The 24895-nt window shown below is 46.7% G+C and overlaps 2 protein-coding genes and 1 long non-coding RNA gene across 11 annotated transcripts in view; 2 read left to right on the top strand and 1 right to left on the bottom strand.

The window, feature by feature from the left end:
- The first annotated feature begins 494 nt into the window (after nt 1–494).
- Nucleotides 495–3764, top strand: tdgf1 (teratocarcinoma-derived growth factor 1). Its single transcript, XM_052051332.1, has 6 exons — nt 495–866; nt 952–1007; nt 1403–1591; nt 2159–2273; nt 2571–2680; nt 2927–3764. The coding sequence occupies exons 1-6, from the start codon at nt 709–711 to the stop codon at nt 3028–3030; spliced, it is 732 nt and encodes a 243-aa protein (XP_051907292.1). The 5' UTR covers nt 495–708; the 3' UTR covers nt 3031–3764.
- Nucleotides 3765–7411: 3647 nt separating this feature from the next.
- Nucleotides 7412–12109, top strand: LOC127591329 (uncharacterized). Its single transcript, XR_007959850.1, has 3 exons — nt 7412–7537; nt 9494–9666; nt 11662–12109. It is a non-coding gene; the product is annotated as an uncharacterized LOC127591329 (long non-coding RNA).
- A 4441-nt stretch (nt 12110–16550) lies between these two features.
- The window catches only part of dcc (DCC netrin 1 receptor), an 88166-nt gene continuing 79821 nt past the window's right edge, over nt 16551–24895 (bottom strand). For 5 of the 9 annotated variants that reach the window (XM_052051309.1, XM_052051305.1, XM_052051312.1 and 2 more), the window contains exon 28: nt 22567–22987. In XM_052051309.1, the coding sequence (XP_051907269.1) occupies nt 22728–22987 (260 nt within the window). In that variant the 3' untranslated portion in view covers nt 22567–22727. Of the gene's footprint in view, nt 18774–19131; nt 21832–22566; nt 22988–24895 lie in introns of those variants that run through there. The other 4 variants (XM_052051306.1, XM_052051311.1, XM_052051314.1 and 1 more) reach the window with 2 other exon arrangements.

Below are 24895 nucleotides of genomic sequence, written 5' to 3'. Positions count from 1 at the left end.
TGTGGCAACTTTCAAATCTAAACTTGAAATATTTGTCCCTGTTCTCCTTTTAAGAAGGTCGAGACACTTAAAAAAAAAGATTTCTATGCTGCAGAATGGGTTTCCTGGTGGTGGGCATCCTACTTAACGTGTGAATAGCCGAATGGGCGAGTAAGGCTATTTCCATATGTATAACGGGGGAGGGGGGGGGGCAGTCAAAATTTCAAGCTTTTGACAAAAAACACCAAGTGAACTTTGGTAAGAAATATATGAAAGATACATTTGAATCGAAATGACGTCGATTGCTTGTCACTTGGATGGTAACCCGAATCGTGCGTCTTCGTATTGTTTTACGCGCAATGTCGGTGGGGGGGGGGGGGCTGATGAAAGTGGAAAACGGATCCAGGTCACTTTCGGTCCCGCACTTTGACGAGTTTCTCGCGGTGTTGTTGTTGTTGATTGGGCCGAAGCAGCGAGAGAGAGCGAGACGGGCGGTGGGCGTGACTTCCGGGCGAGGGGGCGGGGGGGGGGGACACTCCACCTGGATGAGAGTCACCTGCGGTGAGCCTCACACTCTCGGAAGACGCCTCGCCGAGAGGAGCCTCAGGGGGGAGGACTTCATTTCGTTTTTTTTTTCCTCATTCCGCCCCGCCGGAGGCGATTTTCATTCCAACCCAAATCCAGGATTCGATCAAAGACGATTGCATTTGTCTCTCGAGCGGACGGCAAATGCAACATGATGCTCCTTTCTGCTGTGCTGAATCGTGTCTTGTAGTATTTTATTCCCAGCCGAGCCAGAGCGAGATAGCGCGAGGATTTGATTTTTTTTTTTTCCATTCCCCACGCATTTTTTTTTCTACTCAAAGTACAACGATGCTTCTCAGCAGGTGAGTCTGAAATAAGTTGTTGCGAGTGTTGGTCATTAATTATTCCGTTATTTGTATTTTTTTAATTGTTTGTTTTTTTTTTTAGGATTTTGTTTTTCGCTCTGATCTGTCTCGGTTCTTCTGCTGCTTTCCGTAATTCAGGTGAGTGTTATAATTCGGCACCATGTCTGTGGCATTATTATTATTTTTTTTTTGTCTTCAATTCGCCGTCCAGTATTTATTTTGTAGTGACCACCAGCTCGCCACACAACTTGTGGAATCGTCTTTTGGTGTGTGTGTGTGGTTGGCCTTGTGCTTTACTCGGCAATGGTACTTTTCCATCGCGTCACGGCTTCAAATACAGACCTTGTTATTTTAACTCGTATTATTGTTATAATTTTTGGCTATGCTTACGAAATCTTGCAAGAGTTGTCAACGAACGCGCTCAATAATTGGCAAAAGGATTAGGACCCACAAAGAAAAGGTTAAGGATAAGTAAGAGGTTAGTAAAATAATAATAATTCTGGTTGACATGCTTTTTTCCCCCCTTTTTTTAGGTTGTATGGGAGAGGAGTGCCACAAAGGCCCGACTCCTCCATTCCCTCTGTTGCCCCCCGCTGAGGTCAAATCCCAGGAGCCCTCTCAAGACTTCCTTGATCAATTTGCCCAAGGTAACTCGCCAAACAACGGGGACCGTAAACACCGCGATGCCAACGCCGTCATGCCCTTCGTCGGCCTCACCAACAGTAAGTTTGTCCAATTAGTCGCCGTGTGCACAGACGCCGGCGGCGGCCCCCGCCCGTTGGCAACATTTGTCACACGGGCTCGACTTCTCGTGACCCGCGCTTTTCTGTTGCCGTGTTAATCGATTAAAAACTGGCAATTATTTTTTTCCCCCCCAACTTTTAAATCAACATTGTGAAATAAAGATATTGCATAAGACTTTTTACACAGTTCAAAGCAGGCGTGTGTCCACCCGCAATATAGGCTGACACACAGTCACGGGAGTTTTAGTGTATTTTTGTTATTTTCAGATGTTTGTTCAGACTCTTTGTGTTTGTCTGCTGACGTAAAACAGATGCACCCCAAGAATGTGTGTGTGTGTGTGTATGTGTGTGGTTAATGGATTACGTCACACACACACACACAGAGGGCCCAATCTCAGATCTGGGACCCCCCCCCCCAAAAAAAAACTCAGAAAACACAAAATAAACTCAGATTTCCCTAAATCTTGGTTCTTTTGATGGTTTTGTGAAACGACGTCCAAGAAAAATCCTGCCGAAGTGTAGTTTTACTTTCATTTTGTTTTCTAGGTGCCGAGCAGAGTCGAAGCTGCTGTAAGAATGGAGGAACCTGCATTCTGGGCAGTTTCTGTGCTTGTCCTCCTTTCTTTACTGGTCGCAGCTGCGAGTACAACCAGCGCATCAGGTAATGTAAAAAAAAGGAAAAAAAACACCCACACTCAGCCGAATTACTGCTCTCAACACATTTTCCATTCACCTTCTAATGAGGCCGACACCCTTGCAGAGATACTTGAGGCCACATGTCACTTTCACATAATTGGGTCACACCGAAATACGCTGTATCATATTTTGAAAAGTCCATTTTTTTTCACATTCATTTTTTTTCACATTCATAGAAAAGCCAGAGGATGGTCAAAATGCTTCTTGCGTGTAATTGAAATCATGCTATCAATGATGCCTCGTCTCCTCTTTTGGTCTTCAGGCGCTGTGGTCCGGTTCCACATGGCGAATGGGTGCGCAAGGGCTGCTCATACTGTCGTTGCGGGTACGGTTTGCTGCACTGCTTTCCCCGCGTCTTCCACAAAGACTGCGGTATGGACGCCACACATTAGTATTAGTATTATCATTATTATTATGATTATTTGGGCCGCAGCGTGTCAGGCGGACATTGTTGTTTTCTCAACTGACGCTAGCTCACGCTAGTTCCGGGCCAGTGCCCAAGCTAGCGCTAGTTCTTTTTTTTTTTTTTTTTTTTCCACCGCTAAAGTTAGTCGTATCACACTGCAGTTGATTATTGCTTAATGTACGTTTCAAATTGCGTGTTTGTGTCGTTTCCAGATGACTCCGAGGAGGTGCAGTGGTACCATTCGTCTGCTGTCGGGGTACTTGAGTACAGCCGCGTGCTGAGTCTGACGCCGCTTCTACTGCGTCTCCTCTTATGATGGGAGACGGATCGATCGATACGATGGATGTCCGCATCAAATCTGTTTTTAAAAATATTTATTTGATTCAAAGTGTCATTCACAGAAGAATGAAAAGCAGCTCTGGAAAACTGGAAGCCAGACGTTGTTCCTGATGAGTGAACTCTTTCAAACTGCCTGATGAGTAGCCATAAAGTTCGGCGACCGCTATGTTTTATGGCCCGCCGAGCTGCCGGATGACGCTGACGGACATTTTGGGCAGGCAAGGCCGGGCGATTAATATTAGGAAGTGCTTCTCAATCACGGGCTTTCTAAATTTCATTTGTGAACGGAAATGAACACGCAATGTTTTATTCCCGGACAATTTTTTTTTTGGGGCGGGGGGGGGATGTCATTGCCAGCCCAAAAAAAATACCCATTCACTAACACAAAGTAGTGTAAGAACTACTTACTGGTAGTTATGACTTTTTTTGTTTTGTTTACACACTTAATAGTATTTCAAAGAGTAAGCATTTGGCAAATTCCGAGCTCTTTCCCCATGCAGGCGTCCCTTCCTCCTCCTCTTATCTAATTTTCAGTGACAAGTCTCTTATCTCCAGTTTGGTGATGGCGCTTGAATTGAATCTCTGTTGCCTTCTTATCTTAAACACGCGCATCAGTTGTTGCTCTGCTTGTTGGCACGCTCGGTCTTATCTTTACTTCAATAATGACGAATAAATGCAAAAGGTCACACGTGTGGCCCACAATCGTGTGAATTACAGATGCAGCCTTTATTTTGGCGGGACACTCTGGACAGGTTGCCAGCCAATCGGAAGGGCAAAGGGCGACAGATGCGCATTCACACCGAGGCAAAATTGAGGGTCTTTAATTAACTACCATGTTTGGGGGGGGGGCGAGGGCGGGCGGGGGTTTGGAGTACCAGGAGACAGCCCACACAAGCACAGGGAGAACACTTAAAACAAGACGAGTCCAATCCGGAATCTCAGAACTGAGGAGCCAAATGACAAATGGCGTCCGTGACACCCAGTGGGGTGTCCAAGCTACGGCTTGCCATCCATTTGTCAGCGGCCCATGAACTGACCCCCAAAAAAAAAACCCCAACAAAAAAATGACATTTGACTTGGGCCACAAAGTTCCTTAAAAAAGGTGAAAGTGGGCAGAGAGGGTGGAGCACTTTTCAGTTGTTTTGAACGTCATAAATCTCCCGCTAATATGAGTGTAATCCTCCTTTTGTTAAGCACCCTTTCGGGGCGAGCGAGCCCAGCGTCACCAAGAATGAAGTGGTGACTTAAACCCACAGATCCTATTAAGAACTCCCGACAAGGTTTTCATCATTCATGCTTCAGCGAAAATCTCCATTGAAAGCTTCTCACCAGGGTTGGATTTCCTAAGATGGGGGGAAAAAGCAAGAATTCCGCGAGCAACGTGACATTTCTGGAAGCTCCCCAATCTCTTTGGTGGCGGAATGTCCTAATGGTCTTCTGATTGGTTTGGGGGCGGGATTGGAGATTATTTGATAAACTTCACGTAGCATTGGAGGGAGTGGTTGCGATGTTATGAACAGCAATGCATCTTTAAAAACATTTTTTTTGAGTGATCTGAAGGATTAATGAAAGAAGGGGCCGGGGTACTTTGGCAAGGCGCTGTATCTTTACCAAAAAAAAATCTATCTGGAGGGTAAAAACCAGAGGCTATGAAATGAATGTCTCAAAGCCTTCACAGACATGAATGAGATTAATGCAACATTAGGCAGTTTGGAAGGGGGCGGGGCCGACAACAAAAGATGTATAAATGACAGGCGTGGCAGCGAATGACAAGTGAGAGACAATGACAGAGAAGGTGGGGGAGGAGTTAAAAGACAGGAATAGAGAGGCTGACGGTGGGAGGAAAAAAAAAGAACAGAAAAGGATGAGGGAAGAAGATGAATCGCAAGAATAGTGAGAAGTGAGACACGGCAGCGCGCGGAGGAAGGAAGACTCCCAATTCCTTGGAAAGTAGCAGTAAGTCATTCAACCAGTCGGTCGAAGATCGCAAAGAAATCGACTCAAAACAAAGCGGGCGTAAATTCATCTTGCGTTGACAGGCTGCCGCCCAAAGATGAACGTGGCTCGCATCCACGACAAACAGAACCTGACGTTCTTCTGGGAGCGGAGGATCGACCGGCACATGCGACAGATGGTCGAGGAGGAAAGCCGCAGGAAGAGCAGCGCCCTGACAAGGTCGGCACCCAACCACACACGTCGAAAAGGCTTTTTGGCGTTTGACGATCGGCACCAATTTGGTCAGGATGGATCGTGAGAAAGAAGCCAATATTTGTTAGTGTAAATTGAGGGGTTCGTTGTTTTTAGTTGATAGCTCTACTTTACGACCGGCAAAAGGAGAGATGGAATCCTTTAAATGCAACATTATTTTTAAAAAAGGGGGTGCTTGAAGACGTCCGCACACTCGTAACTCAAATCACATCCGGCTTCTCTTACTTCAACAGCCAATCAGAAACTATCAACATAAAAAAAACATGGCGACGCAATTATTAAACCACAGAATAACATTTAGGGATTCTAAACGTGAAATAATATGATGCTCAAAACATAAAATGATAATGATGAATAACATAACATAAGTTTACGCTTGAATAACAAACAGAAATATTGGAAGCAGCTCTCATTTGTCACGCAGCTTCATCCGAAATATAGGACGCAACTCAAATAATTGACGGCTTTATGGTCACTCTTTAAAATGGTGCCGGGACGGAAAGAAGCAGCTGGCGAGTGTTCCGGCGCTATTCCAATATTTCTTTGGCGAGGTGATCTTTTCTTTTATAAGCTTTGTACGTTGTGTTCGTTGTAGCAAGAGCCAACTTTCATTCCAAATCGTCCCGCTGATGTTTACAGCTCGCCTGTCTGTCAACACGGAGTAGCCTGGGAATGTTGATTAGGGCCGCCTGGCCATCCATTTCAATCCCCCAGATCAGTGGGAATATCCGAGGATAGAGGAGTAGAATGATTCACATCAAGTGAGATGTGACGGTGAGCGATGACAGATTTTCACTGACATCGCAACGCGGGTCGAGACACCGCCACCGTACTGATGTGTGCCCTTTTTTTATGATTTTAATTATGCCTGGCAGCAGTCACCTCAGCTCAAGTTGCATTAGATGCCTGCCCCATTAATCCCGGCCCAAAGCCGAGATGGACGGTACCGGGGGAAATGCTGGCTTTAGTCTTGCCGCCGTTCCTCTCCTCAAGTCCGAACCCGAGCGAGCGGCGATTGCTCGCGATTGTTCGGCGATTGCTTGCGATTGTTCGGCGATTGCTTGTGCGCGCGGACCGAATGTTGGGACCAGTTTGCACCACGTTTAAGTGAGTAAATTTGCTCACGGGTCCGTCTCTCCCCAAATGGGCTCAGGCCCGGTACCGGTGGTTGTGGGGGGGGGGGGGGGGGGCTAAGTTCCGATCGCAGGTTAAGTGTTAGCCAGCCGTATTGATCGTGTCCTACTGGCAACGATTGTGGCGTGGGCGTGTACAACAGGCCTCTCTTCCGCTCTCTCCAGGCTGAGGATGCAGTGGTTAGTCAAGTTGGATCAGAGGAACGAGCATCAACGAGGATTTTTGGAGGAGAGGATCAAGCGATCTCAGAATGCCCGGCAGCGGCTCGCAGAACTTCATTCTGCTTCACCGTGACCGCAACGCACGAAAGAGAAAACATCCAATGTGCTCCAATGAATCCATCCAATGAATCTCTCTTCGCCGTTTAATGTCTTGGGAAGTGCAAATTGTTTGTCACGGCCGGACTTTGCACATTTGTAGTGTTGCAAACCATGTTGATGCTAACGATGAAATCAAACTTCCAAGAGTTTGTACCATGCTTTTAATCCTATATTTTGTTCACATGTTATAGTCATAACTGTATGACGTTCGACTTATAACTGTACGGGACAAATGAAGTAACAATCAGCAAAGCTGCGATCCCGCTTTGCTCGGCATTTCATGAGAGATTGTATCAGTAGTAGTACAAGTACATACAGAAATCATTGTTTATGTACTCATTTTTGGATGCAAATGTCAGCTGCATGCTGATGACAAAACGTGCATGGAAATAAATGTAAATACAACGATGAAGAAAAATCGAGTGGATTTTAAAGTCATCAAGTAGCATGGATCATTTTATCGTGAGTGACCGACCCCACCACCCCCAAAATATATTTTGAATGCCGTACATGAAATCATCACCGGCAGTTTACAAACCTCCACTGGAGGTCAGCATTGCATTAAATTGGTCTTTGATTGCCACATGAACGTTGCACGAGTCTGCTCAAAACTGCTCAAAGAATTTATTTTTTTAAGAAGGTGGAAGAGTCACCTATTTTTCCACGACATAATGTTTGAAATCATAATGATCAAATCCGCACGCACCCAACCCTGTTACCACTTTTTTTTAGCATAGTAGAAGAAGAGGAAAGCAACGAATCTCGTGACACGCCGAACTTGACCTCATCTGACAGCGTTCCAAAAGAATGGATAGAGCAAAGGTATGTCCTGTTTTCAATTTGTCACATTTTAAACCAACACTTGCATATAATACAGTAGTTAGCCTTGATTGAACGGTTTACTGTTATGCATATGATCAGGATCAAACAATTCTTTTCACATTTTTTCTTCTTAAAAGCCAGCTTGCTACTCCTGAGAGAAAGCCAACATACTTCCGGGTTTGCACTCCTGTGACAGGCAGTGCTGTTACTGTGATAACTGTGACGGGTATTGTAAATATGGGCCAAAGACAGTTAGCATCACTGCTACTTGCAAACGTGACTGCTCAAAGACGCCAGGCTTGTTGCCGCGTTTATCCGGTGGCTGCCGGCTCGTCATTAGCGACTAAACTGCTCATGTTTCGGTTTTTCACGCTTCCCACTTGATCACCTGGATGCTACTTGTTGGAATGATTCAACCGGTTTCTTGTCTGTTTTTGACGTCATGGCACACACACGACATTTCCGACGCTAGGGGGGAACTCTCTTGTCCAAAACGCTTCGTCTTCGGAAATCTCGGCTGCCCAGCACTTCCGCGTTTCGCTGCACATTTGCTCAATTTGGTAGCGTTACTTTTTGCGAATTCTGTTGACTTCAACTTGCAAAGCACTCTGCCAACGTGTTGTGTGACTTAGGCCGTTAATTTTAGAAGGTGACGAAATATTGAAGTAGTCCAATGCCATTTCAACATCATGGCATCATGTCAACCTTTGGGCCCCCTCAGGGGAGATTCCTTAAGTAGTATGCAAGATTGCTCATCTCATTGTCCCCAGCCCACCTCATTCGAAACGGGGGTCGGTTACAGCAAGGGTATCATACTGGTTTGCTGACGTCATGGTATTTTAATGTACGTCTAAAATTAGAGGGCTGACATTAATACATCCAGAAAGCTCAAATAAAGGCATCGCTTGATGCCATGCTGTATATAAATTCTGCCGTGAGCAAATCCGGCCAGGTATTTACAACATATCTTATTCCACTGCTTCCAGTTATAGTCACCGTGTACATGCGATGTTAAGTGCTCCCGTTGACTTTTAATACTTTGACACAGTGTGGCTATCTTGTTTTCATGAGCTGCCAGCAAATTGTGCCAAACCGTTTCCCGGTCACTTGCTGATGAGTTGCCTTCATACCATCGAATTATTGCACTTGAAGGACATGGCTTTTACATTTTCTGGGTCCAAAAGAGCATCGAAATACATGATCGCATTGAAAGACTCAACCTGAGTACTCTCGCTATGGCAAATTCAAACGCTGACTAGAATTGCAGGACTCCCACAACGACTGCAAAATCGGTACAATTCTGCCCAATTTAAAAATGGCAGATGTCAGTTAGGTCTGCTCTCATTATGCCGTTTCCATGGCAACTTGCTCTTCCACACAACAGAAACGGGGAAATTGGCCAGGAACACAATAGACATTGTTCGCCTCTACACACACACACACGCACACACGCTTAAGGAAATGATTCTGAAAACATTTGCCCTTTTGCTTATTTTGCTAAACTTTCTGGGATTTTACAATTCAATCAATTTTCACAGAGAAGCAGCAAATTTCGCAGCCTACGCAAAGTTGACAATGACAATTACCCAGACACTGGGCTCTCTAAACAAAGAAATATGTTGTTTATTTTATTACAGCACTGATTGAATGCATTCTGAGAGCTTAAGCCAAGGGGACGTCCAGCACAGAAGCAAAATGATGCAAGAGAGAGGGAGAGAGAGGTTTGGTGGCGACTGCAAAAGATCTTTTTAGTATTTCCTTGTTTTAACTACGTGCTAGCGAGCAGCAACGCACATTTCAACCCGCTAGGGGTCAAATGTCAGCAAGTCATTTCTGTGGTTAATTACGTGCAATGTTCCTTCCCCATAATTTAGTTTGCCGTTGAAAGCCTTTGCCACAACCTTTCATGAAACTGAAGTGCAATGCGGGTTATTTACTTATTTTTTTTCTCTCCAGGCTTTCACTTCGTCCAACACGCCGACGACTTTGCGGTTCACGAAGTTCCCTCTGGATCGGGTCATTCGCACAAAGCCACGACCTCCCCTCACCCGGACCCACGTGATCAGCTCGCATCAGCGTCGGACCTCCTTTTTGCTTTTGTGGCAGAATGGGAACATCCCCGCAGCAAGGTAAAGTGCTGTTACAGCAGACCAAAATAATACACCCAAAAAACAATAATAAAAATGAGAACAATCATTAAATATGATATAAATATTTATATTGTGTGTATATAATAAAATATTATAAAAATATATTATATAAATAATATTAAGAAAAAATCAGTACACCTTGTGAGTCTTTGAAGAGAAGAAGGAAATAAACAAATAAATAAATACATAAAAAAAATTGAATGAAAATAAATGAGTGGTCGCTCATGAGTTCAAATCTGCTAGCGGTCCCGTTTTGGTGAGAGCTTTTCGTGTTTCGTTAATGACCCTCGTAAGGAGAAGCGGACCAGATGATGGATGGAGAGCAAAACAAAAGGACAAATTCTTTAAAAGTCTTCCATGTGCAATCTGGGAGGAGTTTGGATGCTAAAAAGTCGAATGCTAACTTTCCTTTGCTCGATGCTAAGCTACAATTTGGGACAAAACTTGCCATTGGGGTGAAAAAAAAAAGAAAAAAAAAAAAGGTCAGTCCAGAGATTGCGAGTTGACTCAAGACCTCTGCGCCGCCATCCTGAGGTTGCGCTCTGGGCTCGACCCTATCTGCCCCCCCCCCCCCCCGCCTCCATCTTCAGTTCTGGGCTGCAGACACACGAGGTCTGATCCATCTGCCGTCTCGCGCCAACGCCGGCGGTGCCTCTTGATTTAATCATGAGCGGGATGCCTCAGTGCCTCTTTATGTTTGCGTTCACCTGTGTGTAATAGCCCGCCAGTTGACTCGCTGCATTTTGATGAGCTCTGATTATTCATTCGCGGCATTTAGATGCAATTTTGAAATCGGGGGGATTTAAAAAAAAATAATTTCAGGCTATTTTCATGCATGTGCACGGCCCTACAGGAATAGAACCTTACGACTCGTGTAGATTTGGCACAGCACGCAATCCGTGGGAGGAAGCTCTGAATTGATCTTTCGAATTTTCATCTTTTAACAAGTTTATGATGCAAGCATCTCTTATCCGAGCCGGTTGTCCTCACGAGGGTTTGCGGGCGTGCCGGAGCCGACGCCGGCTGTCTTCCGGCAGGAGGCGGTTGCCAGCCAATCGCAGGGCGCGCGTAGACGAACGACCGTTGGCGCAATATCGAGCTGCCGTGCGTGTTTTTGGGGAATGTGGGAGGAAAGCGAAATACCCGGAGAAAACCCGAAAGAGCTTGCACAGAAGGCACTTGTCTCAATCGCTCCGTGACTCAAAAAAACGATCGGGGACCACTCATCTAAAGAATAAAGTCGATTGCTAGATTACAGGCCGGCCCGGTAGTCCAGTGGTTAGCACGTCGGCTTCACAGTGCAGAGGTACCGGGTTCGATTCCAGCTGCGGCCTCCCTGTGTGGAGTTTGCATGTTCTCCCCGGGCCTGCGTGGGTTTTCTCCGGGTGCTCCGGTTTCCTCCCACATTCCAAAAACATGCGTGGCAGGCTGATTGAACACTCTAAATTGTCCCTAGGTGTGAGTGTGAGTGCGAATGGGTGTTCGTCTCTGTGTGCCCTGCGATTGGCTGGCAACCGATCCAGGGTGTCCCCCGCCTACTGCCCGGAGACGGCTGGGATAGGCTCCAGCACCCCCCGCGACCCTAGTGAGGATCAAGCGGCTCGGAAGATGAATGAATGAATGAATGCTAGATTACACGAGCAGTCCGAGCTCCACGTCCATCGTATTGAACGCGGAATGAAAGCATCCAGCAGGTGCTGTTGTTGTCCCGCCGCGGCCCGAATCTCTCTGCAATAAACAGGAAGTGAATCTGACAGCTCCGCCTTCGCCAGCTGACAGCCAATTAGCTCCCGTTTGCACAATGAAATGAAAGCGACTCTATTCCCGGACTTCCAATTGATGCGCCATGCCAAAATGTTGCCCGCCTTACCATCATTGGACTCTTTTTTTTTTTATATTTCTGAGTAGACTTACCGGAATGAGAAGCAGCGAAACATGATCAAACTTATTAATCAAGTCCGTCTGTCTAATCAGGAAAATGATGAGAACGGAAGTCCAAAGATGTGGCCGAAAAGTGAGGAGAAAAGCCAGATGGAGACGGTGCGCGACGAAGAACTGACGAGGAGCTGTGGAAACTCACATCATTTGCCTGTCAGAATTAATTAGGGCTAAAATGGTGAGCTGCGCACACACACACACACACACACACACACACACATTAATTTGAGAATCTCATTTCAGATCTGATTAATTACTTTCTCACGCTTGACGAAGGAAATCAGCAGCAAAAGTGAGGGGATTAACACGCGTGCGCGCGCTCGCAAGACGCGAAAGCAATTATTCATTCAGTTTGGGATCATTTCTTAAGCGGCCACCAGCCGCGACCTTTGACCCTGCTCACGGTGCCAAAGGCGCTTCGTTCTTTTTCGCGTCGCTGTCTTTGTATTTTAAAACCCACTTTTGACTCCGCTGCGGGAAGGGCCCATGTCGCATCTTGTTGGACTCACAACCCCCCCCCCCCCCCCACCCACAAGCTAGCTTTTGGAAAACACAGTTTGCCAAGACGCGGTCATGGCGCTCACAGAGTTCCTTGCACCATCTGCTTTGGACGCGGCGTTTGTACATCCAGTGCTGGCCCGCTCGCGCACTTGGGCTTGAATCTCATTGCGAGCGAGTGTGTGCTTGTTCTTCCCCGTTTTGGGAAACGCGCCCGGTCCTGCTTAGCGCTATCGCTCGGCGTTGCTCTTCTTTTTTTTTTTCTCCTTTCCTTTAAGAGCAAAATAATCAAATGGAAGCCTGAAATGAATCAAAGCGGGGATTTTCTTTTTGTCTGCCCGGAACACGCTCTTGGCGGTCTGACAAGAACAAACGAAGACGGGCTCAGAGAAACGTGCAAATCAATGACACCATTTGAAAGATGAAAGTCGCGAGAGTCCTCTGGATGCAGGACTTGTCGTGAGCGGCCGGATTGGAAATTGTAAACGCGAGCAAACGGCAGCGATGACGGCGGCCAAATATTCCCGCGTGGCTGCACCGCACGCAGCAAACGACAAAAGGCTTTTGTCAACTTTTACGTTCAGAATCTGTTTTTGAAAAAGGAATATGTTCATTCACCCTTCTCAAGTGAAAAATAAAATTCCCATCCCTGTCAAAATGAAAGGAATCATGATCAAATGTTGATCTTGTCTCGAGTTTTCCCAAAAGTCCCAAAATATCTCACTTTATCGAGAAAAGCGCCAAAATGCGGAAGAAGCGGCGGCGGAAGAATACGTTGTTGAGAGAAATATGGGTATACAATTAAGATATCGAGGGCGGCCCGGTAGTCCAGTGGTTAGCACGTGGGCTTCACAGTGCAGAGGTACCGGGTTCGATTCCAGCTCCGGCCTCCCTGTGTGGAGTTTGCATGTTCTCCCCGGGCTTGCGTGGGTTTTCTCCGGGTGCTCCGGTTTCCTCCCACATTCCAAAAACATGCGTGGCAGGCTGATTGGACGCTCTAAATTGTCCCTCAGTGTGAGTGTGAGCGTGGATGGTTGTTCGTCTCTGTGTGCCCTGCGATTGGCTGGCAACCGATTCAGGGTGTCCCCCGCCTACTGCCCGGAGACGGCTGGGATAGGCTCCAGCACCCCCCGCGACCTTAGTGAGGATCAAGCGGTTAGGAATTAAGATATCAAATGGGGAATTATTAAATACATCGAAAATGAAAGACACACACACACAAAAAAAGCCGAAAAAGTCATCTGCAGTGACCTCTCGTTTTTTTTGCAGTCAAATGGAATCCCAAAGGTGTGAGTCAGTCCCAGACGCCTTTGTCCGGCGAAGGTCAGCGTGACGCCGCTTCATCCTAGGCAAGAAAAACATCAACTTGAGAGTAACGTTTGTCTCGTGGAATGATTTGTCAGGTTTGTTCGAAGGAGCTTCCGTGCCGACGTGTCCTCCTCCTCCTCCTCCTCCTCTCGTCGCTCCCAACAGGAAGACGACCGACTCTTGGCCATCAGAGAATGCGAAGGAGCAAAGCCGAATCCATTTTCATGGTGTTTGGCGAGCGGCCAGCATGAAAATGGATTCCGAAAAGCGCACGCGTGCCACCTCGTGACCTCGGCAAACGACGAAGGCTTGCTTCAATGTCTGAATTGCAGTTTCTAAAATCTGCCGTCGGATTAAGACGTGACAGAAAATATGGTCGGGCGCAGCATAAACTCAAAAGAATTGCAGCGGCAATATTCCATCCCTGATGGGGGTGGGGGGGGGTCTTGGGTGGGAAAAGAAAAACAAAATAAAAACGCCCTCTTATGCACTTTAGGGAAACACAAAGAGGCTTAAAACTAGCGGGTGAAAATAGAAAAGACACAAACAGACCCTGCGGAGATTAAGAAGAATATAACGACGTACAAAAGAGAAATGAAAAGCGCACGGGCAGAATGCAAAAAAAAAAAAAAAAAAGCACGCAAAGATGATTGGGAGCATCCCTGCAAGACGGATCAACATCGGTGACAATTTGTGACTCCCAAACTAAATGGATGGAGAAAAATCACGAAAGCAAAAACGATCGTATTTCAATTCAAAGAGTTTTGCTGCAATACAAATTTTTCTCCTGTCCAACATGACGCTTGAATGAAAAAAAAAAAATGTCACTCCGCTTTACAGAGTTTGTTCTTATCCCCCCCCCCACCCCCCACCTCACAACTTGTCCCCGACACCTTTATTTGTGGCCATGTGAAGGGATGAATTTGCTTTCTTGCGGCACGTGAAATGAGCAATGAAAGCCGTTTGTATGGAGCAGCCTTCTTTTAATTCTCAAGAGAAATAAAGAAACAAATGAGCAGCGTGCATTTTTTTTTGCACTCTCCTCACCTATTTTCACACATGAAGAGTAATTAACCCCTCACGGTGGCCCCCCCCCCCCCGCGGCACAGCAACTGTGGGCATACGGACCAGTGACTTCAGCACGACTGGGTCAGTCTCCAGCCCGAAGCGGCCCCCCCCGCCGGGAACGCGCGTCCGGAGTGGATGAAGACTCTTTGAAGAGACACCACATTTTCCGCAGTTTGGATGACACACAGGAAGGCCGGAGCCGGAATCGAACGTTGCACCTGTGCACTGTGACACAGACACACAAACCATTCGACGACCAGGCAGGTCATGAACACACTACATTGTCCCTATGTAAGACCATGTCAGGCTTTTTTGATTAAAAAAGACGACCATCTATAGGAAGGCGTTTTTAACTGAAAACCCCCCTACCATGTATAGTAAGGCGTTTTTTGCCCGAAAAAAACGACCATGTATAGTAAGGCATTTTTTGACCAAAAAAAACGACCATGTATAGTAAGGCTTTTTTAGCCGAAAAAAACGGCCATGTATAGTAAGGCGTTTTTAGCCGACAAAAACGACCATGTATAGTAAGGCGTTTTTAGCCCCAAAAAAACTACCATGTATAGTAAGGCGTTTTTTGCCGAACAAAACAACCATGTATAGTAAGGCGTTTTGAGCCGAAAAAACGACCATGTATAGTAAGGCGTTTTTAGCCGAAAAAAACGACCATGTATAGTAAGGCGTTTTTTTTGCGGAATAAAACGACAGAAAAAAACGACCATGTATAGTAAGGCGTTTTTAGCCGAAAAAACCGACCATGTAAAGTAAGGCGTTTTTAGCCGAAAAAACAACCATGTATAGTAAGGCGTTTTTAGCCAAAAAAACGACCATGTATAGTAAGGCGTTTTTAGCCCGAAAAAAACGACCATGTATAGTAAGGCATTTTTTGACCAAAAAAAACGACCATGTATAGTAAGGCGTTTTTAGCCCGAAAAAAACGACCATGTATAGTAAGGCATTTTTTGACCAAAAAAAACGACCATGTATAGTAAGGCGTTTTTTGCCGAACAAAACAACCATGTATAGTAAGGCGTTTTGAGCCGAAAAAACGACCATGTATAGTAAGGTTTTAGTTTACTAAAAACGCTTAGCCTTACTATACATGGACGTTTTTGTCGGCTAAAAACGCCTTACTCTACATGGTCGTTTTTTTTGGCTTAAAACGCCTTACTATACATGGCCGTTTTTTTCGGCTAAAAACGCCTTACTATACATGGTTGTTTTGTTCGGCAAAAAACGCCATACTGTACATGGTCGTTTTTTTTCGGCTAAAAACGCCTTACTATACATGGACGTTTTTTTCGGGTCAAAAACGCCTTACTATACATGGTGGTTTTTTTCGGCTAAAAATGCCTTACTATACTTGGTCGTTTTTTTTCGGCAAAAAACGCCTTACTATACATGGTCTTTTTTTGGGGCTAAAAACGCCTTACTATACATGGTTGTTTTGTTCGGCAAAAAACGCCATACTATACATGGTCGTTTTTTTTCGGCTAAAAACGCCTTACTATACATGGACGTTTTTTTCGGGTCAAAAACGCCTTACTATACATGGTGGTTTTTTTCGGCTAAAAATGCCTTACTATACATGGTCGTTTTTTTTCGGCAAAAAACGCCTTACTATACATGGACGTTTTTTTCGGGTCAAAAACGCCTTACTATTCATGGTGGTTTTTTTCGGCTAAAAATGCCTTACTATAGATGGTCGTTTTTTTTCGGCAAAAAACGCCTTACTATACATGGTCTTTTTTTGGGGCTAAAAACGCCTTACTATACATGGTTGTTTTTTTCGGCAAAAAACGCCTTACTATACATGGTCTTTTTTTGGGGCTAAAAACGCCTTACTATACATGGTTGTTTTTTTCGGCAAAAAACGCCTTACTTTACATGGTCGTTTTTTCCGGCTAAAAAGCGCCTTACTTTACATGGTCGTTTTTTTCGGCTAAAAACGCCTTACTATACATGGTTGTTTTTTTCGGTGTTCACACCTTCCGCTTCCATCGTACCGCCACGACTTGACAATTCACGTACATGGGACGGATAAATCTGCATTGCTGTCGTATCAAAACTTTTATTGAACAAAAATGCCACATTGAAATCACATTTCTATAAAAAGGACCATGGGTCAGTTCTACAGTGCGTTACAAAACCCGCCGTCTCATACAAGATTGTGGATAGATATCTCCCTCCATTTGATCGGAAACACATCACCATCTCGTCTCTGGTTCAGATGGAGAAAAACACAAAAACGTTGCGGCTACAAAACTAAAGCGGCTCGAATGACTCTAGGATGGAACTTTGAAAAGGATGGCGTCAAAGTATTGACCCCAAGCTGCCCATCTGACAGCTTCTCCGTTGATGTTCGGTAATGGAAGAAAGTCATTGTCTGTGCGGGCCGGAGATAAGCGCAGTTTTAATTTGGCCCTTTGGCTCGAGTGGAGTCCAATTCTCCTTTTCGTTTTCTCTTTCTATTCAGACACAATTACTTTCTTCTTGTTCATCACCGCACCCACGCCGGCGCAGACCACAATCAGACCACCTTCATATCGTCTACCGACTCTGTCAGTGTTTATTTTATTTTTTTTCCTTTGTAACTTCTCTCATTTGTAACAACCGACATCTTCTCCTGAACGCTCATCCGAGCACATCCGCGTGGCGTTTCTGAGTTTTGACAAAGGCAAGTTTGAGGTCGTTACTGACAGATGTCGTACTTTTCTGCGCTGGCTGGAAACCAAAAAAAAAGAACAAAGTTGCCTTCTGCGTGTCATGAAAATAAAGTTTATGAAAATAAAATTGTTTCTTGGATTACTGTTGCAGTTGGCAAGGTCAGGAACAGAGGACATCGTGCTCACATTGGGGAGTGGGCGGGTGGTGGGGGTGTACAAGCATACCAAATAAAGCAAACAAATAAACCAAAAAAATCTCTGCGGGCGACTTGTGTTTCTTCAACTAGCTTTCCCTCCACGCAAAATATTCAATGAGGTATTCAATGTGAGCAACAAAACATCACTTATGTCGTCACACCGGTCACGCGATCTTATGATCATACCGGTACTTTATTATGCTGACGATTACTACGATAAAGGATAACTGCATAGGTGAGAAGCTCAAAGTTTCGACGCAAGCAAACATCAAACGGTGGTGACCGTGTGTCCTCGGCAAGGACCACTTTGGCGGCGAACCATTTCAGCTTCCTGTTGGGAAGAAACGGGGACGCCTTTGAAGGCCGCAAGCCAACACAAAATGGACAAAAAACACCAAAGTGCAATTTTTTTCTTTTCTTTGTCTCCCCTCTTTACTAAAAACAAAACGCACATTTGCAGAAATGTCACATGGTTATAAATAAACATCTTCGGGATCGTGAAGTCCATGATACAAATAAGAATAATACTGTATATTAAATCTGAGTATAAAAAGTTACTGCTACTGGCGTGGAGGTATGCACAGTAAAAAAAAAAAAAAAAAAAAAAAAAATCAGCAGTGGCCTGCAATGTACTTCTGCTGCAGCAACGTGTTGCTCTACAGTCAAACACACAAACGGGACACAACCCCCCCCACCCTCCACCCTCACCCACCAAAATAAAAGCAGTCAATGTTAATATTTTTGACTGATAAAGGGAAGCCTCGATATCATGAAACAGACAGGAAGGGGAATGTCAGCATCACATCAAAATGTTCCTTTCTCCCCCCCCCCCCCCCAAAAATAACGACAGAATCTTATCATTGAGAGCGACGTCTTCTGGGCCTTTTTTTTTTTTTTTTTCCCCCCAACGATTCTGTTTTATGTCGACCATCAAGACGACGACCGAAGGCTTTTCCTCATCCGTTAAAACTTCAAAAATTTTGACTGGGGCTTTCGGTAATGAGAGAGTTTCTCTCCCCCCCCCCCCATGTGGATTCTTTACGTTCCTTTCAATGAAAAGCATCCGACGGAGACTTGACAGTCATTCAATGTGCCGCTTTTCTACTGATGTCAGAATATAGCCGACGGTATTTTTTTTCCTTCTATGCTTCAAAGCTAAGAGATGATTCTCTTGGATTTGCCTCAAAAGCCATAAAGTTTGCAGCTGAAACTTCGATTAAAAAAAAAAAAACGTAGCTGTAGGTGTGTTTTCGCAGAGCGGACACACAACGGTTGACGTATGAATAGAAAAGGAAGCGGCGGCGCCTTCGTATCTTGAATGTTAAGTGTGAGCATTGGACATTTTCACACTACAGGGGGAGGGAAAAAAAATCCCTAACACATCCTTGCGTCTTACAGGCCTTTTCTAAACCTTCTTTCATTCATTCATTCATTCATTCATCTTCTGTACCGCTTGATCCTCACTAGGGTCGCGGGGGGTGCTGGAGCCTATCCCGGCCGTCTTCGGGCAGTAGGCCGGGGACACCCTGAACTGGTTGCCAGCCAATCGCAGGGCACACAGAGACGAACAACCATCCACGCTCACACTCACACCTAGGGACAATTTAGAGTGTTCAATCAGCCTGCCAGGAAACCGGAGCACCCGGAGAAAACCCACGCAGGCCCGGGGAGAACATGCAAACTCCACACAGGGAAGCCGGAGCTGGAATCGAACCCGGTACCTCTGCACTGTGAAGCCCACGTGCTAACCACTGGACTACCGGGCCGCCCTAAACCTTCTTTCATGTTTGACTATTTTCCCGCTCTGCCGTTAGAGTGACGGAGGAGGAGGATGACACTTGGGGGGTGGGACTGGGGGGGGGGGGGTTGTAAGCGCTTAGCTCAGAGTGGATTCATTTCCCAGAGCAGGTTGATGAGTTTGATCCCCACGCCGGCCGCACGCCTGCCCTCTGTCACCTTTCATCCCCGCATCCATTCTGCAGAGATGTTACCTTTCTAGCCCCCCCAACCCCCCACCCCCTCCCGGGACTCTTCCCACCGCCACCGTTACGGCTCGGTGAGCGTGAGCTTGAATCATAATGTTTGCAACGTCTTTCTAATGAATTCGCCGCCCGGTTCCTCCGTGCCCCCACTCGCAACATGCAAGCCACCTCGGAATATCAATGCGGCTCCCGCGCCTGAGCGCGCTCGCTCGCTCGCTCTCCCCCCTCCCCCGCAGGTTTCGCCTTTTTTCATCGCGCCCAGATAAAGGTCCGTCAATTACAATATGGAGAACAGGGCCACGCAGTCAAATACGGCGCCGACTGACGGCTTGCTTTCTTCACCTCACTTGATTAATGAACGTCTCATCATTTTCAACAAAAACAAGCTTTTGTCTTTTGTTTTTGTTTTTCCGCACACAAAAAAATCGCCTTCATTCCCTTTTTTCGGGTCGCTTCATCGCACGGCCGAGCTCCAAACAAATGTGCTCCTCAAAGATTATTTGATGTTTTGAAAAACGGCAGAATTTTTTGAGGTGGCTGCCAAAAACTGTCTGCCGCCGCCTTTCCCCGCGGAACGTCGCAAAATGCTTCTCGTCGGTGGCAACGGCGAACAAAAAAAATTATAAAAACGAGGCTCTGCTAATGACCCGTCGAATTGGACACGTTTCCCTTCTGCCGTCCAAACAAAGTAGTTGAAAGGCCGCAAAATACGGCAGATTTGAATAGCGAGGTTCGTTACAACTGCTCGCACCCCCCCCAACCCCCACCCCAAAAAAAATGGCACCGACCGATCCCGAACCGGTTGCTAGCCACTCACAGGGCACACAGACACCAACTAGCATCCGCGCTCACACTCACACCGACGGACAATTTCGAGTGCTCAATCGGCCTGCCGTGCATGTTTTTGTTTTTTGGAACGTGGGCAAGCAGGCGCGGGGAGGGGGCGGGGGGGACCACGCAAAGTCCACGCAGGAAAGCCGGAATCGAAGCTCGCACCGCTCCACCGCGAAGCGCGCGTGCTAAGCGGTCGCCCGGCGCGCTGTTGGCAATTTGTCAAACTAAATAGAAAGAGTGAAAAATAGCGTTGCGAAATATGTTTGCGTTTTTTTTTTCTTTCGGATTTGATATAAAAAGCAGGCCCCCCCCACTGAGACGGACGCAAACTGAAGTTGTGACCGCGTGGGCACGCGACACTGAAGACGGTTGACAAATGTTTGTTTATAGGAACTCATGAAGAAGACCTACCCCCCCCCCCCCCACCCCGTCCCCCCCGCCACCCACGGACATGAATACTGGTTGTGAAAAATAAGTTTAAAAAAATAGGCAATCATCAGATTCTCCCCATTGTTTGGAATAAACCTTCGCAGCAACATTCGACTGACAGACTCGCGGTGGTCCAAAGTGAGACCGCCAGCAAGCGTGGCGCCTTTTCTTCCGCCCTGACGATCGGAACGCGTTTCGCCCACGGCCAGTACAAAACTGTCAGTGAAAACGTCGGCCTTGAATTTGCAAAGAAGGCTGTTGTGAGCTTCCCTTTTTTTTTTTTTTTTTTTGGGGCAACAACACTTTTTCCGTCAAGCCCCTTTGCAGAGTTTGTCTGGTCTCGCGGGACCAAAGGCGCCGGTCAAGCCAGGCGGTCGATGCCGAGTCCACAGATGACTCGGCACAAACAAAACCAAAGAGTTTTCTGTTCAGCCACAGCTCCGCTATTTAAGGAAACGACAACAACAATAACAACAACAAAAAAAAGGGGGTCCGCATTTGGAAGGATGAAAGCTTGACGGACGGAAAAAGGGCCCCCCAAAATGTCAGAGGCCTTGCGGCTGGAAAAGTCGAGGCCGAAAGAAATGCGGAAAGGTTGAAGAATTTGACACCGGCTGTTCCGGGCGGCAAAGCGTGTTCACGTTGCCTCGATGCGCTTGTGTGAAGGTGGAGTTCAAATGGTGGGGGAGGCAGGGAGGGGTGGGGGGGGGGCGCTCCCAAGGGCTGTCATGAAAAGGAATTGAGGTACAGTCACAGTAACCGAGTTGCGCAGGAGAAGAACGAGGAGCTAATAAATACCGCAAAGCGGAAAGATGCTCCAAATGTCTTCCTTTTCTGTGATATAGCCCCCCCCCAAACTCCCCCGCCCTCTGGTTCATCGAGTCAAGGAGGTGGGTTCTTAGTTTTGTTAGTTTGAGGTTGAAAAGTCCCACCGAGGAAGCCGCTCCGTCGCGGTCTTGTTCCTGCACTCGATGATGTCGGACGGGGTCAAATCCAGTTGAAAGGGAAGGTCACGGTCCCCGGCGGCAGCGTCAAACTCCAGACGCCACTGCCGGCGACATCAAAGCTTGAAGAAGCGTTCCTGACGAGGTGGGGTGGGGTGGGGGGGGGGCGAGGGCTTCCAAAATGGAGGCTTTAGAAGGCCGAGCCGGTAATGGCATTGAGCTGCTTCATCAGGCCTTCTAAGCTGGCCATCTGCTCCGAAAGGTCGTCCTGCTCGTACACCTGAAAAACGGAGCAGAAGAAAACAACACAAAACAAAAACAAACAAAAACAAAAAACAAAAAAAACGCCACGTGACTGTTGGCCTGACAAGCGTAATACGCGGACGGCGCTAAAAGAACAAGTTCGCTCCGATTTTGTGTTGAAACGATGATGAATAAATACGATCCTTTGATGATTTCAAAACCTATTCAAGTCTTCTTTGTCTACTTCCAATGAAGAGAGAGAGAGAAAGAAAAAAAAAAGAAAAAAGCAGCTATTAAGAGCAAAGTTCTTTTTTTTTGATTGCCGCTATTGACCCGGAGCTCGTCATCGACTGGAGCAAAACGTGCGTTCGTTTTGTCCCTGATTGCCAGCTGACCTGGATTCACTGCCCGTTAGCTAAACGTAAAGAAATATTTGTCAGCCGCTAAATACTGTGTAAGATCTTCATGAGTGAGGGGGGGGGGGCAAATGACGAGAGACTTCAGAAGATTCCACCGAGTCCTTATATTGGTTGTCCGTGTCGAGAATTGCTGCATTTTTTTAGCCTCCCCTTATGGAAGGAGGAGTTACAGAAAGTGAAGAAAAAGCACTGCTGACCTTTGACCCCCCCATCCCACAAGCCGATTCCTTTTTTCGACACCTCTCACTTTTTCTTCTACGTCACTCTTGTCTGTCCTTCTCCAAGAGCCCCTCCTGTTGTCAAGGCGACCGCCCTTCTTTTTCCCTTCATCCTCTCATCCGCCTCCCCCTTCCCTTGTTTCTGGACTTTTCCGTCTTTTTCATGGACTGTCCTCTCCTTTTTTTTTGTCGTCATGGCAACCCCACTTGTCCTGTTCTATTATCATTGAGTAGACATGAATATTTAAAACGTTTTGACATCCGGCACCCCTTCATTTCATCTCGTGATTTTCTCTTTACTTTCTGCTTTCCTCCCCCCCACCCCCAACCCCCCTACAAACGCTCTCTCTCTCCCATGTTGTGGGCCAGTCGTCAACATTTGCAGGCCAGCTTTGGTCTGGACTTACGTTGGCAGCCGAATCCTCCGCGGGTTTGCTTCCTCCTTCCTCCGGTATGTCGGGCGCCGTCGGAACCGAGACGGGAAGCAGAGGCGATCGAGCCTTTCCCGCCTGACCCAGAGAAGCCGTCTTCACCTGCGGCTTCGGAAGGCTTCCGGCTGCGGAAAAAAAGCAAAAACACCAAAAACCGAATTATTCTAATATCATATTAGATGAGGTTGCTGCGCGATTGAATGAAAGTTCTCGGTTCAGTTCAAAACAATTGCACCTCGATGCAGCAGTCTTTTGATCGGGCCGGAAAACGTTGCCGGGCGGCATCTCGCCGAGCCGTATCGGGGGAACAATCTGTGAACGCGTCGTCGGGGTCAGTTTGACGTGATGACACGCGATCGACGATCGATTGCTCTAAATGACGATTGTTCATATGCGACTAAGTGGACCGTCAAACAAGAAACGCAAGTCTGAGCCCCGCAGTCATTTGTCTGACCGACTAATCATCGACCAAATCATCCGGGAGCACAAATGGATTTGACAAGAGGGGGGGGTTGTGTGTGTGTGGAGGCTGGGGGGGGGGGATTCCAACAGGACAAACAAATAGACAGACAGACCGAAAACCAGACCCTTCAGTGCCCAGAATTGGTTTGATAAAACGACTAATCAATACATGGCTTATTCCTATTTTCCGATATTGTGCGAGCCTCAAAATGACACTTGTGCACCTCAGCTCTACAAAATAAAACACTTGCTGGCTCACCCACAATGCACTGCAGCATTATGCCCCCCCCCCCCCCCCCCCCCATAAAAGACAGTTTTACGGTGTCTAGCCGAGTCCCAGGGGATTTGTCAGTGAAAGGTGGAGGCGGGTGTAGATGGGCGGCTCGTCGATCGGCGGATATATTTACCAAACACGTCAGAGTGAAGGTGTGAAATGACTGCCGGGGAGGGGGGGGGGGGTCACATGGATGCCGTCTGTCTGTTTGTCTGAGCCGAGGTGAAAGATTGAGAGATATAAAGCACCCGCCGCGAGTCCAAGATGGAGGGGGAGCTCTTATCGATTCCCGAGGATGCTTTGAAGTCAATACGGTAAAAGACGAAAGGTAGCGTCAAGAAGAAGTGCGGCGCCGTCTCTGGAGGCCGCAGTCGACTCCCGACGGCTCACGGGGGAGTTTGGGATTTCCTCGTTTTCGGCGTCGTTTGTTGCGCCCGTTTGCTACGGCCCCTCGAACACGTTGCCCGTCACTCGCAGAGGAGCTCCGCTTAACTCTTTTCAATTTAGACCATGTAGAGTTTCTTTTTTTTTTTTTTTTTTTTTCCGCCTCCTCATCAAAATCGAATTAAAAGCACACCCGCCGTCTTTTGGTGTCAGTGAACCAATCTGCCAGCAAAATATCCCAACAGCCTGTTCTCCATTAAATGCGAATCTTTTTTTGCCGTTTGACAACAGCGCGCATGTTCATGTCATGTCGCTTTGCGCCAGGGTTCAAACAAATCCCCGTTGTACCGCGTCAGACGATGTTATGAATTTGTGCCGACTAGCAGAAGCGGAAATGAGATACGGCGGCAAAGCATGTCCACGGCTCTTGTCGGATGACCCGGAAGATGGGCGAAGAACAAAATTTAAAAGGAAGCCGTTTGCCTGTCAGGAAATTTTTAGATGCATATTTATGGAGTCGGCGGCAGCGAAACGAGATTGATTTCCATCACGCATGGTTAGAAAGAATTTTTGAAAACATAAAAATGTTATCTTTGCAATTTGAATGAGAGAGAAAAAGATTTTTTTTTTAAACGTCGTGTAAAGCATTTGGTCACCGTTGTGACGAGGCCTAACGGATTTCGAGAAAATCCGAAAGAAATTCAAAATTTAGTTTCGGATTTTAAAAATGTCTTGAAAACGGAAGCTACGGTACGACTGTTCCACCATCAAGTCCCCGCCCGCCCCCCCACCTCGACGCTCCCCTACACACGCAGACCCTTCTTAGCTCATATGCATCGAAAGCCCCAAATGAAGCGCAGGCGATGACGCCATTTTGCTTTTACTTCAAATCCCCTTGAGAACGTTTGCGTCC

Source organism: Hippocampus zosterae, chromosome 18 (assembly GCF_025434085.1).
Source record: "Hippocampus zosterae strain Florida chromosome 18, ASM2543408v3, whole genome shotgun sequence".
Classification (NCBI taxonomy): domain Eukaryota; kingdom Metazoa; phylum Chordata; class Actinopteri; order Syngnathiformes; family Syngnathidae; genus Hippocampus; species Hippocampus zosterae.
This window is presented reverse-complemented; position numbering and strand designations above follow the sequence as displayed.

Bases quoted from the DNA above. Each gene is read 5' to 3' on its own strand.
- tdgf1 (XM_052051332.1), top strand. From the start codon at position 709: ATGCAACATGATGCTCCTTTCTGCTGTGCTGAATCGTGTCTTGTAGTA. The intron at 1,008-1,402 runs GTGAGTGTTATA...CCCTTTTTTTAG, and splicing joins TGCTGCTTTCCGTAATTCAG to GTTGTATGGGAGAGGAGTGC. The intron at 1,592-2,158 runs GTAAGTTTGTCC...TTTGTTTTCTAG, and splicing joins CTTCGTCGGCCTCACCAACA to GTGCCGAGCAGAGTCGAAGC.